Raw genomic sequence first — 12209 nt, 5'->3', positions numbered from 1 at the left:
TTGTCATTTAACTGAGGTAGGAATTTTAGTGGCACCCTGTGAGGCTAATATGCTGGAGTGATTTTTATGAGTGTCCTCACTATCAGCATTTAAGTGAGACCGTGTTCTCCACTTACTATTGTTTGTGCAGTACCTTGCAAAGTAATAGGTGGGTGTTTGAGAACAGTTACCAGCTCCTCTCTCCTTCCCTTCCCACCTTCCTGGTAAAGGAAACTCCCAAGATTGATGAGGAACCTAAAGAGGTTTAGGTGATCTTCGTTTTTGTTTTCTAAATGTTTATTCATTTTTGAGAGAGCGTGAGCAGAAGAGGGGCAGAGAAAGAGAGAGAGACAGAGAGACAGGATCCAGAGTGGGCTGTGCTGACAGCAGCAAGCCTGATGTGGGGCTTGAACTCATACGAGATCATGACCTGAGCTGAAGTTGGACGTTCAACCAATTGAGCCACCCAGGCGCCCCTGTTGTTGCTTTTTGAACATGGTGATAACTTAAATTTATTTTAATAGGTGAATCTGCCATACTTGCTGTGTAAATGAGGGAAGAATAGAAAGTTGTTTATGTGAGTGAAATCATTGAGGCTCTGAAAGGATCATTAGCGTTTGAAGTTATATGCTGTAATATTATTCTTGAATTTGGGAACTGTGTAAATGTCAGGCTCTAACTCCTCTCGCATGCCAAGTATCTGTGAACTTGGCTCTGTTATCTCTAACATTTTATGAAAAGATCGTCCCAAATATTTGTGTTTATAAAAATGAGGTTGATAATTTACTCTGTAGTTTTTTCTTGTGAAGATAGAATGAAATAATATGCTTAGAACTTCTGGCACAGTGCTAAGCATTCATTTTATTTATGTTTTTCTAGATGGTGTCGGACGGCATGACAGGCAGCAATCCTGTGTCCCCTGCCTCATCCAGTTCCCCAGCCTCTAGTGGGGCAGGTGGCATCTCTCCCCAGCATATAGCTCAAGATTCCTCTCTGGATGGACCTCCAGGGCCCCCAGATGGTGCCACAGTGCCCTTGGAGGGACTCAGCTTACCCCAGGCTGCTGACCTTGCTAACAAAGGCCCAAAGTGGGAGAAGAGCCATGCTGAGATTGCAGAGCAGGCCAAGCATGTATGTATTGGAAATGCCTATGAGAGTTTTTGGGAGTCTTCCTTCTTTAACTCCTCTGTCCCATGGGCCCTTTACATTTCTTTCCTTGTGGATTTAGAGTATAGGCTTTGCCTTAACTTACATGATCTTGAGCAAGTTGTTTGATCTGAACCTAATTTCCTTTTCTTTTTTTTTTTTTAATTTTTTTTTTTCAACGTTTATTTATTTTTGGGACAGAGAGAGACAGAGCATGAACGGGGGAGGGGCAGAGAGAGAGGGAGACACAGAATCGGAAACAGGCTCCAGGCTCTGAGCCATCAGCCCAGAGCCTGACGCGGGGCTCGAACTCACGGACCGCGAGATCGTGACCTGGCTGAAGTCGGACGCCCAACCGACCGCGCCACCCAGGCGCCCCCTAATTTCCTTTTCTATAAAGTAAACATCATGTAATAGTTCATGGACTTACGAGGTCTGTGTTAAAGGAGAAAATACACGTAGAAGTGCTATGTCAAATACAAAGCTCTGAACATTTGCTGGTTTCTGCTTCTCATTTCTGTCCTCTAGCCCCTATTATTTACCCAGCAATAAGTGTAGTCTCTGAACCAGCAGCATCAGCATCACTTGGGAAATTAGAGATGCAAGTTTCTTGGTACCTCTCTTCTACCTATCCATTTAAAGCTTGAGGGGTAGGCTCCAGCAATCTGACTTAAAAAGCACCCCAGATGATTTTGATGCATGCTTAAATTTGAGAGCCATTGGTCTAATACCCAGGTCTTTCTTAATGTTTCCTTCACTGTCAGGCCATTTAGTTCCCTGTCTCGTTTCTGGCTGTGATTTCCTCTGATTTAGTTTTTGTCAGGAGAGGCCAAGCATAATAAAGGCAATTGTCTTGAGTTTTTTTAAGTTACTTCTGTTAAGTAAAAAAAAGTTTCAAGTGCTTTCATTGTTTTGCTTATGAAATTTAACCATTATAGAAAGTTAATTTTTTTTATCACAAAAACTGTTGTTAATCTTTTAGTATTTTCACAAAAAAGTGTACATGTTATAAAAGTATTTTTCAAAAACAGGAATTGTGTATGTGGGGCTTTGTGACCTATTTCTAAGCATGAACATACTCTTGGGCAAGCAGATTTCTACAGTGATGAAGATCCTTTCTATCTAGTCTGTAAGGAAGCATATACTCCTTGCTTCTCTGGAGGCTCCCCATGGATTTCATTTTTCTAAGTCTTTCCAATATTCAATTTTTTTTTTTTTAACGTTCAGTTTTATTTTTGAGAGTGAGCGGGGCAGGGGCAGAGAGAGAGGGAGACAGAATCAGAAGCAGGCTTCAGATTCCCAGCTGTCCGCACAGAGCCTGATGGGGGGCTTGAATTCACAAACCACGAGATCATGACCTGGGCTAAAGTTGGACGCTTAACCGACGGAGTCACCGAGGTGCCCCATGTTTTTCCTATATTCATGGGGTGTGGAGATTGAGTGAAATAATGGAAAGAATATGAATTCTGGTGTCTAGAGTCATTTAGATGTATTTTGAATTCCCAGCTCTTACCACTTTCTGGTTGTGTGATCTGAAGTAAATTGCTTAATCTCTTTGATTTTTTTTTTTTTTTTTAATTCACCTGTGAAGATTGTAATACCTACCTTGTAGTATTGGTATGTGGACTTAAGACAGACATAAAACACTCAGTTCAGACTGTGCCTGTACGTAATCAGTGCCCAGGAATTCACTTATGTTCCTGAGGTGGACTTTATGTCCAGTAACTTGATTGACCTAGCTCTTCCTCATTAGGAGGCTGAGATTGAGACTCGGATTGCTGAGCTGCGGAAGGAGGGTTTCTGGTCACTGAAGAGGCTGCCTAAAGTGCCCGAGCCTCCCCGCCCCAAAGGCCACTGGGACTATCTGTGTGAGGAGATGCAATGGCTCTCTGCTGACTTTGCTCAGGAGCGTCGTTGGAAACGGGGTGTGGCCCGTAAGGTATGTCCTCAACTGAGCCTACCTTCCATATTTTTTTTCTAGGTTTCCTTTTCCTTTATACGTGGGTTTGTTGGAAGGCAACCAAACAGAACAGTGTAGGGTGCATATTAATGTCCATAGTCTCAAGAGGCAAGCTCTGACTTCCCAAATGTCTTGGACTTGATTTTTGTTTTTGTTCTTGACGTGAGGAGGGGATAGGAGACTGGCCTTGGAGTTTTCACTCTGGTTCCTCATTCCCACAGGTTGTGCGCATGGTCATCCGGCACCACGAGGAGCAGCGGCAGAAAGAAGAGCGGGCTCGGAGGGAAGAGCAGGCCAAGCTACGCCGAATCGCCTCCACCATGGCCAAGGACGTCAGGCAGTTCTGGAGCAATGTGGAGAAGGTCGGCAGCAGGGATTGGGAAAGGGAAATGCCTTAGGTGTCCTAGGTGGGTAGCATGGTAGCAGGAATGGTCGAAACTTCTCCTTGAGAGAGTGAATATTCTAATTTCAAGCAACTCTAATGACATTTCTGGTTTGTATTGGATGTCTCTAGTGTTGAGTGCCAAGAAGAAAGACAGTGGAAAAATATGGCCCTGCCTTTGGGTAATATTAATAGGACTTTTTGATCCCTCTAGGCCATCTGTCCTTTGCAGGGCATTCAGCATGCTTTTTCTAAACCTCTGCTATTTACCTGCTTAAATGTTTACATCACAGTTTTCAAATTGTTCTTATATATTGTTTGTTGTTTCTCAAGTTCTACCAGGTTTCTTTCTGTATTTTAGTTTTGTCTCCTGCCAGCTCCTTAACTTCTCTTTTCCACTTCAATTGTTCTTTTGTTTTGTACATTTCTGGTAATTTACCTATGGTCTTTTTGCTGCCAAGCAATGCCTTTCTTTTCATTTCCACTTAGGGAACACGTACTTAGTCTTCTAAGATTCAGCTCCAGATACACTTGTAAATCTTCCCTGCTGCCTGAAGTTAAACTGGTTCTTCTCTTTCTTGTGCTCCCTTTGTGCTTTCGTCAAAAGCACCTTTAGGGTCATTTAGCTTTTCCCTCTTGGAAAGCCAGCTCAGGGCCTAGCATAGAGGAGGCTTCCCTAAATATTGGATAAAAGAATACATGAATATTTTAGTGACCGTCCATTTCATGCTGTGGCAGGTGGTGCAATTCAAGCAACAGTCCCGGTTGGAGGAAAAGCGTAAAAAAGCTCTGGACCTGCACCTGGACTTCATTGTGGGGCAAACTGAAAAGTACTCAGACCTTTTGTCTCAGAGCCTCAACCAGCCACTAGCATCCAGCAAAGCTGGCTCTTCCCCTTGCCTTGGCTCTTCCTCAGCTGCCTCTAGTCCTCCACCCCCGGTTTCCAGGCTGGATGATGAAGGTGTGTGTCCTCTTTGGCTCTGTTACTCTTCCTCATGTACCCTTTCCAGAGCTGAAAACCCACCCTGTGGCTTGCAGGGCCCCGTGGACTTTGTGACCTTGTTCTCCTGCTATAGATGGGGACTTCCAACCCCAAGAGGAGGAGGAAGAGGATGATGAGGAGACGATTGAGGTTGAAGAACAACAGGAAGGCAATGATGCAGAGACCCAGAGGCGTGAGATTGAGCTGCTTCGACGTGAGGGAGAATTGCCATTGGAAGAGCTGCTCCGTTCCCTTCCCCCTCAGCTGCTAGGAGGGCCTTCCAGCCCCTCGAGAACCCCCTCATCTCGTGACAGTGACACTCGAGATGGGCCTGAAGAAGGTGGTGAAGAAGAAGAGCCCTCTCAAGTGTTAAAGGTATAGGGAGAATGGGTAGAGGAAGGGCTCAGAGTGGGAGCAGAGGTAGAGGTTCAAGGACTGAGTTCTGGTCTGTAAGATCATTTGTGGTTTTCAGGAGTCCTCCCTGGTTAAGGGCGATTGGCTCTCATTTGGGGATGGATATGGAAGAGCCTGGGTTTGGGGCAAGTTGTATTTTGAGATGGGCATTTCCTAATGCTGTAATGGAAGAGTATACTGTACTCTTTAATTGCCTCACAGTCTTGAAAAGATAACTCTGGTTCTTGCCACTTCTGTGAAATGGTCCTAATACTCCCTATTGGTTTGTAGGTTTGGACCTGGGATGATAATCTTGAAGTCTTTTCTGGACCTAAGCTCTCTCTTTCTCCATATGTGTGAGCGCATGGGGATGGTGTTGGGGGCCTTATCTAGCACTTTCACAGGTCCTCCCCCAGGCAGTGGGGCCAGGATTTGGTAGCTGGTGCTGAAAGAAAACCCTTGATTGCATCTTTGCCCTGGGACTGTGCCAGTGGCAGCTGTCACTCAGTGGGATAGAGAGACTGTTCTGTGATATCATGTTCAACATTGTACCTTTCTCCTGCTGCTCTAACCTTAGGTCTTCTTCCTTTTTATCTTTTGCCATACAGGTGAAGCCCTCACCCTCTGTCACACAGCGCAACAAACAGCCCTGGCATCCAGATGAGGATGACGAAGAGTTTACTGCCAATGAGGATGAAGGTCAGGCTTGTTCTCTTTGTCCTGTTGCCCTTTACTCTTTGAATCGTCTGGACCTACCATTTCATGTTTTCTCTTGTCTTGCACTGGGATTGTGTTCTATGATTCTGTTGCCATTGATTTTGCTTTATTCTCTTTCCTAGCGGAGGATGAAGAGGATACTATAGCAGCTGAGGAGCAGTTGGAAGGGGAGGTGGATCATGCCATGGAACTGAGCGAGTTGGCTCGAGAAGGTGACATTCAGCAGACGTTTACTGAACATCCATTTGGTGTCTCCTCTGTGCAGAGTGCCAGGGATAAAGAGATGAATAAGACACTTTTTATCCCCCTTGGAGGAACTCCAGGTCTAATGACAGAGACAGATGTCAACAAATAATTATAAATAGAATTTGAGGACTGGTTGTGATGAAAGTTTGAACAAAGTGATGTGACAGCTTAGTGGAGCTAATGTAAGACTTGAACCTCAAAGACTTGAACCTCAAAGAGAGATTTAGTTTGATATTATCTTTCACAGTGGGAGGCAGCAGCATCCATGGTTCCAGCCCAGGCTGTGGGGCTTGGCTTTAGTAGCTGGTGCTGAAAGTAAACTCTTTCACCTCCCTTCAGACCTGGGCCTAGTAGTGTCTATAGAAACTTAGGTAAAATGATTTGGCACCACTCAGACCTTCCTTTCTCCTTTGCCCCCTTTCCCTTGAAGTTCTCAAAAGCTTATCCTTCGTTTCTTCTCCAGGTGAGCTGTCTATGGAGGAGCTGCTGCAGCAGTATGCAGGAGCCTATGCTTCTGATGCCTCTGCTCCAGGCTCTGGGAGTAGTGAAGAGGAAGATGAAGATGAGGTTGAGGCTAACAGCTCTGACTGTGAACCAGAGGGGGCTACAGAAGCTGAAGAGGTTCCTCAAGAGGATAGTAGCAGTCAATCAGGTGGATGTGTGGTCATGGGCACATCGGAGGGGAGACACTGGAGGAGTAGGTATGGTGAGCACTTAGCCTTCGTTTTGTGTTTTAGAATCTGCTGAGGAGCAGAGCGAGGAAGAGGAAGATGAGCATTCAGAAGAGGAAGAAACAAGCGGGAGTTCAGAATCAGAGGAATCTGAGTCTGAGGAATCTGAGGAGTCTCGATCACAGAGCCAAGCAGATGAGGAAGAGGAAGAAGATGATGACTTCGGGGTGGAGTACTTGCTTGCCCGGGATGAAGAGCAGAGCGAGGCAGATGGGGGCAGTGGGCCTCCCACCCCAGGGCCTGCCACTACTCTAGGCCCTAAGAAGGAAATTACTGACATCGCTGCAGCAGCTGAAAGTCTTCAGCCCAAGGGTTATACCTTGGCCACTACGCAGGTATTCCCAGGCCCCAGCTTCTGTTTTTTCTTATCTTGACTTTGCTGTTTCTCAGCGACTGATACCTCATTTCTACCCTGATGCCTCTCTCCCTCCTACCAGGTGAAGACCCCCATTCCCTTGCTCCTGCGGGGCCAGCTCCGAGAGTACCAACACATTGGGCTGGACTGGCTGGTTACTATGTATGAGAAGAAGCTTAATGGTATTCTTGCTGATGAGATGGGGCTAGGCAAGACAATCCAGACCATCTCCCTACTTGCCCACTTGGCCTGTGAAAAAGGTAACAAGGCAGGGCCTTTCGTCTTGGGCTGCTTGGCCAGCTCCCTGCAAAGCTTGTTTAATGGTGACCCTAGCTGCAGGATGGTAAAACACTCACTGTTTTGCTGCTGTCCTAGTAGCTTCATTGACTCTGGTTAGTAACTATAAAGATGTTCGCTTAAGTGCTAGGATTCTTAGGAAGGACCATCAGGACAGAGTGGTCAGGGTTATACCTCAGGAACCAGAACAGAACCCCAAAGTTTGGGGCATCTGGGTGGCTTAGTTGGTTGAGCGTCTGACTTCGACTCAGGTTATGGTCTCGTGGCTTGTGAGCTTGAGCACCATGTCAGGCTGACAGCTCAGAGCCTGGAGCCTGCTTCGGATTCTGTGTCTCCCTCTTTCTCTCTGCTCCTCTCCGCTCATGCTCTGTCTCTCTTTCAAAAGTAAACAAACATTAAAAAAGAAACCCAAAACTCCCAAAGTTATATTTCCTTACCATCTCTCATTCTTTTTTTTTTTTTTCTTTTCCTGCTTAAAATCTTTCTAAGTTTATTTTGTTTTTTTAACTGGAGGTGTAATTGACATACAACATTATGTTTCGGGTATACAACATGATTTTTTGATACTGGTGTGCATTGTGAAGTGATTAGTACAGTAAGTCTCGTTAACATCCACCACCACACGTAGTTAACAAAAATTTTTTTGTGTGTGATGAGAACTTTAAGATTTATCCTCTTAGCAACTTTGAAATATGCGATCCAGTATTATTAACTATAGTCACCATGCTGTACATCTCTCATTCTTTTGCTAAACAGGTAACTGGGGTCCCCATTTGATCATTGTCCCCACCAGTGTGATGCTGAACTGGGAGATGGAGCTGAAACGGTGGTGCCCCAGCTTTAAAATCCTCACTTATTATGGAGCCCAGAAGGAGAGGAAGCTCAAGCGGCAGGTTTGCCCCTCCATGTGATCACTTCCCCCTGAATGATTGCTCTTTTACTCTTAGGCCCTTTCCTCAGAGGAGCTTTTCCCCCTACCCTTTCTGTTGCTCCCTTCTGCTTCTGGGACTTTGTCTTTCTCTCAGTCTGATTTATGTTCCTTGAGGACCTTAGCATATCTTCCCTTTCTCCTTTCTTTTCTTTTCACCCCACTATCTGGTGCTTTCTCCTAATACCTTAGGGCTGGACCAAGCCCAATGCCTTCCATGTGTGTATCACGTCTTACAAGCTGGTGCTGCAGGACCACCAGGCCTTCCGCCGCAAGAACTGGCGGTATCTCATTCTGGATGAGGCTCAGAACATCAAGAACTTCAAGTCGCAGCGTTGGCAGTCATTGCTCAACTTCAACAGGTAGAGATGGAAATGGGGGTTTGTAGGAGGGTTGACTTGACCTGAAGGGTGGGATGCTTGGAAGGCTGGGACCTTGCTGACCATTTTCCCTCTAATTTCCTCTGTTTCTTTGCAGCCAGAGACGCCTACTCCTCACAGGAACTCCCTTGCAGAACAGCCTCATGGAGCTGTGGTCTTTGATGCACTTTTTGATGCCCCATGTCTTCCAGTCTCATCGCGAGTTTAAAGAATGGTTCTCTAACCCCCTAACTGGCATGATTGAGGGCAGCCAAGAGTACAATGAAGGTCTAGTCAAACGTCTCCACAAGGTAGGGCCTATAACAGTTTGTCAGGGGTATTGGGAATAATGAACGAAGGGCAATACCTAGAAAACCTTTATGGAGAGAAAGTCAGTGCTGGGCTAAATTCACTGTTGTCAAGTGACTAACCCAATGCCAAATTGAGTGGCCTCATTTTAGTCATCATTTTACCTGTTTTTTCCTAATGGTGACGTTTCTGTCTTTATTCTCTGAGTAGAATGACACTGCTGATCAGTCTTGCTTAGATTTTTTCCTTGCTGGGCTTTCTTCAGCTTTCATCGGGATCTCTTTTTTCGTTGTTTTTGTTTGTTTCCTTTTTTTCTTTTGTCTTCTCTGGCTCCTCTTCCTTTGTCCAGCTTTTAATATTCTCAATATTGTGTCAATAACATCTCAATATTCTTATTTTTATTTTTTTCTCAATTGACATATCTTAAGGCCCAAAGATCCTCCATGTATTTTTATTCTCGTGACTCTCTATACCAGTCAACTTGTATTTAAATTTGACTTGATTTCTTTAATTGAAAGTTTCTCTCGAACTCATTCTGTTCTAAGTCAAACAATTCAAGTCTTATAACCTACTATTTCTACTCCATGTTGTTCAATCATACCATCATTTTCGTAAATTAAACTAGAAACCAAAAGGTTGTTTTTAGTTATATCTCTTTCCTTCATTTTATTCCTATTTTTCATTTCTTCTGTAGCAATTTAAAGACTATGTCCTAGGGCTCCTGGTGGCTCGGTTGGGTGTCCGACTTTGGCTCAGGTCATGGTCTTGTGGTTCATGGGTTTGAGCCCCACATCGGGCTTCATGCTGGTGATGCAGAGCCTGCTTGGGATTCTCTCTCTCTCTCTCCCTCTCTCTGTACCTTCTCCACACTCCCTTTTTTGAAAATAAATAAATGAACATTAAAAAAATTTTTTTTAAAAAGAATAAATACACATAAAGACAGTGTCCTCTCCGGTTTTACCTCTTGGGATTTTCAGATTTGCTTTTTGTTTTCTATGGTGTAGTCACTGCCACAATTTTTGTTTTCAGCTTCTCTCCTGGATTTACTTTCATAATATTGCAGATTTATAGTTACTCCTTGAAGTGTAATTTGAGCCATCCTTCTTGCAGAGTTAGTTGCTCTGCCCTCATTGTTTTTGTAATAATTTTTTTTTTAATTTTTTTTAATGTTTATTTATTTTTGAGACAGAGAGAGACAGAGTATGAACGGGGGAGGGTCAGAGAGAGAGGGAAACACAGAATCTGAAACAGGCTCCAGGCTCTGAGCTGTCAGCACAGAGCCTGACGCGGGGCTCGAACTCACGGACCGTGAGATCACGACCTGAGCCGAAGTCGGACGCTTAACCGACTGAGCCACCCAGGTGCCCCTGTAATAATTTTTTTAAGGTTAGTGTCGTCATCATCATCTTTATGCATATCTCCTTCAACAGGTAGTAAAGTCCTGGGAAGAGGGCTTACTTTTGACTCATCTTTGTGTGATTGGTTCCTGGCATGCTTCATGGCTTCATGAGTGTTTTACTGAAGGGTTAAGCCAGTGCTCTGCTGGTCATCAGGCCAAGACCCAGCTAGAGGGGCTGGGTTGGGGCTCAGTGCCCATTTTTCTCCTGTCAGCCACCTGCTTATTTGCTTTTAGGTTTTGCGGCCTTTTTTGCTGCGCCGAGTTAAGGTGGATGTTGAGAAGCAGATGCCTAAAAAATATGAGCATGTTATCCGCTGCCGGCTCTCCAAGCGCCAACGATGTCTCTATGATGACTTCATGGCACAGACCACGTAAGGGAGGACAGAGGGTGGGCCCTGTGATGCTGTGTTAGAACAGATGTGACTGTCAGGGTGCTTCATGTATTTTTTTCCTCTCTCCCAGAACTAAGGAGACACTAGCCACAGGCCATTTCATGAGTGTCATCAACATTTTGATGCAGCTGCGAAAAGTCTGCAATCATCCAAACCTGTTTGACCCTCGACCTGTTACCTCCCCCTTCATCACCCCAGGAATCTGCTTCAGCACCGCCTCTCTGGTGCTAAGGGCCACTGATGTCCATCCCCTCCAGGTAAGTAGTTGCTCCCAAGATAATTGGCCCTATTCCAATCCTGCATCTTTTTCTTTAGGCTGCCGTCCGATCTTTTGCATCCTTACCTCCCTGTAATCTCAGCACTATTCCCTCAGTTTCATTGTTTTCTAGCTGTGTGATTTTTGGGCAAGCTAATTATTAATCTCTAACCCTAAGTTTGCTTGCCCTTGAAAGTACTGATTACAAGGTCTATTATCTGTGGTATGTTTGTGAAAATTGTGTTAATGTTTTTGGAAGTGCCTAGCATATTAGTAATACTTACAATGTTTTGTTTTCCTGTTCCTTTCCCTCTTTTTGGTTGCTTCCCCCCCCCAACATTTGGTTTTGTTATGGTAAAATACACAACAGGTTTTACCATTTTACCCATTTTTAAGCATATGGTTAGTGGCATGAGTACATTCACATTATTATGCAACTACTGCCACCATCCAACTTCAACACTTTTTTGATCTTTCCAGATTGAAACACCATACACACTGATAGTAACTCTGTATTCTCCCCTTTCCTCCAGCCCTTGGCAGCCACCATTGTACTTTGTAGAAGTTTGACTATTAAATAGAATCATATAGTATTTGTTCTTTTGTGACTGGCTTATTTCTTTTAGCAAAATGTCTTTCAGGTCCATCCACATTGTAGTATGTGTCAGAATTTGCTTCTTTGTTTAAGTCGGATAATTCTGTTCTGTATCTTTGTGTATCTATGTGTAGTCACACGTACGTGTGTGTATATATATTGCATTTTGTTTATTTGTTTATTCATCAAGGGACAGCTGGGTTATTTTCATCTTCTCATTATTACAAATAATGTTACTGTGAACGTGGGTGTACAAATATCAGTGTGAGTCCCTACTTTCAATTCTTTTGGGTACATACCCAGACATTGAATTGCTGGATCATATGGTAGTTTTATTTTTAATGTTTTGAGGAATTTCCATAGTGTTTTCCATAGCACTTTCTCCATTTCACATTCCCACCAGCAGTACACAAAGGTTCTAATTTATCAACATCATTGCCAGCACCTTTTATTTTCTGTTTTATTATAATAGCTATCTTTTTAATGGGTGTGAGGTGAGGGTACCTCCTTGTGGTTTTGATTTGCATTTCCCAATGATTAGTGATGTTGAGCATCTTTTCATGTACTTACTGTATATTTCCTTTGGAGAAAGGTCTACCCAAGATATTTGCCAATTTTTTAATTGGGCAATTTTTAAATTACACTTAGTTGAGTTGTAGGAGTTCTTTATATGTTTTGGATATTAACCCCTTATGAGGTACATGATTTGCAAATATTTTGTTCCATGCTATGGCTCGTCTTTTCACTCTGTCAATAGGATCCTTTGATGCAGTGCAGTTTGTC

The 12209-nt window shown here is 44.0% G+C and overlaps 1 protein-coding gene and 1 non-coding gene across 5 annotated transcripts in view; both read left to right on the top strand.

The window, feature by feature from the left end:
* Positions 1 to 12209, top strand: part of SRCAP (Snf2 related CREBBP activator protein) — a 35845-nt gene that overhangs the window by 3452 nt on the left and 20184 nt on the right. For all 4 annotated transcript variants that reach the window (XM_040463182.1, XM_040463183.1, XM_040463181.1 and 1 more), the window contains exons 4-18: positions 859 to 1110; positions 2879 to 3064; positions 3307 to 3447; positions 4206 to 4428; positions 4544 to 4824; positions 5451 to 5541; positions 5682 to 5771; positions 6269 to 6457; positions 6543 to 6871; positions 6974 to 7151; positions 7945 to 8081; positions 8309 to 8478; positions 8594 to 8786; positions 10418 to 10554; positions 10646 to 10832. In XM_040463182.1, coding sequence (XP_040319116.1) covers positions 859 to 1110; positions 2879 to 3064; positions 3307 to 3447; positions 4206 to 4428; positions 4544 to 4824; positions 5451 to 5541; positions 5682 to 5771; positions 6269 to 6457; positions 6543 to 6871; positions 6974 to 7151; positions 7945 to 8081; positions 8309 to 8478; positions 8594 to 8786; positions 10418 to 10554; positions 10646 to 10832 — 2784 coding nt within the window. The remainder of the gene's footprint in view (positions 1 to 858; positions 1111 to 2878; positions 3065 to 3306; positions 3448 to 4205; positions 4429 to 4543; positions 4825 to 5450; positions 5542 to 5681; positions 5772 to 6268; positions 6458 to 6542; positions 6872 to 6973; positions 7152 to 7944; positions 8082 to 8308; positions 8479 to 8593; positions 8787 to 10417; positions 10555 to 10645; positions 10833 to 12209) is intronic.
* On the top strand, positions 5232 to 5360 carry LOC121022248 (small nucleolar RNA SNORA30/SNORA37 family). Its single transcript, XR_005786866.1, has one exon. It is a non-coding gene; the product is annotated as a small nucleolar RNA SNORA30/SNORA37 family (small nucleolar RNA).

Source organism: Herpailurus yagouaroundi, unplaced genomic scaffold (genome assembly GCF_014898765.1).
Source record: "Herpailurus yagouaroundi ecotype Mexico unplaced genomic scaffold, PumYag 379, whole genome shotgun sequence".
NCBI classification, from domain to species: Eukaryota; Metazoa; Chordata; class Mammalia; order Carnivora; family Felidae; genus Herpailurus; species Herpailurus yagouaroundi.
Note: the sequence above shows the minus strand (reverse complement) of the source record. Positions and strands in the feature narration are given on the sequence as shown.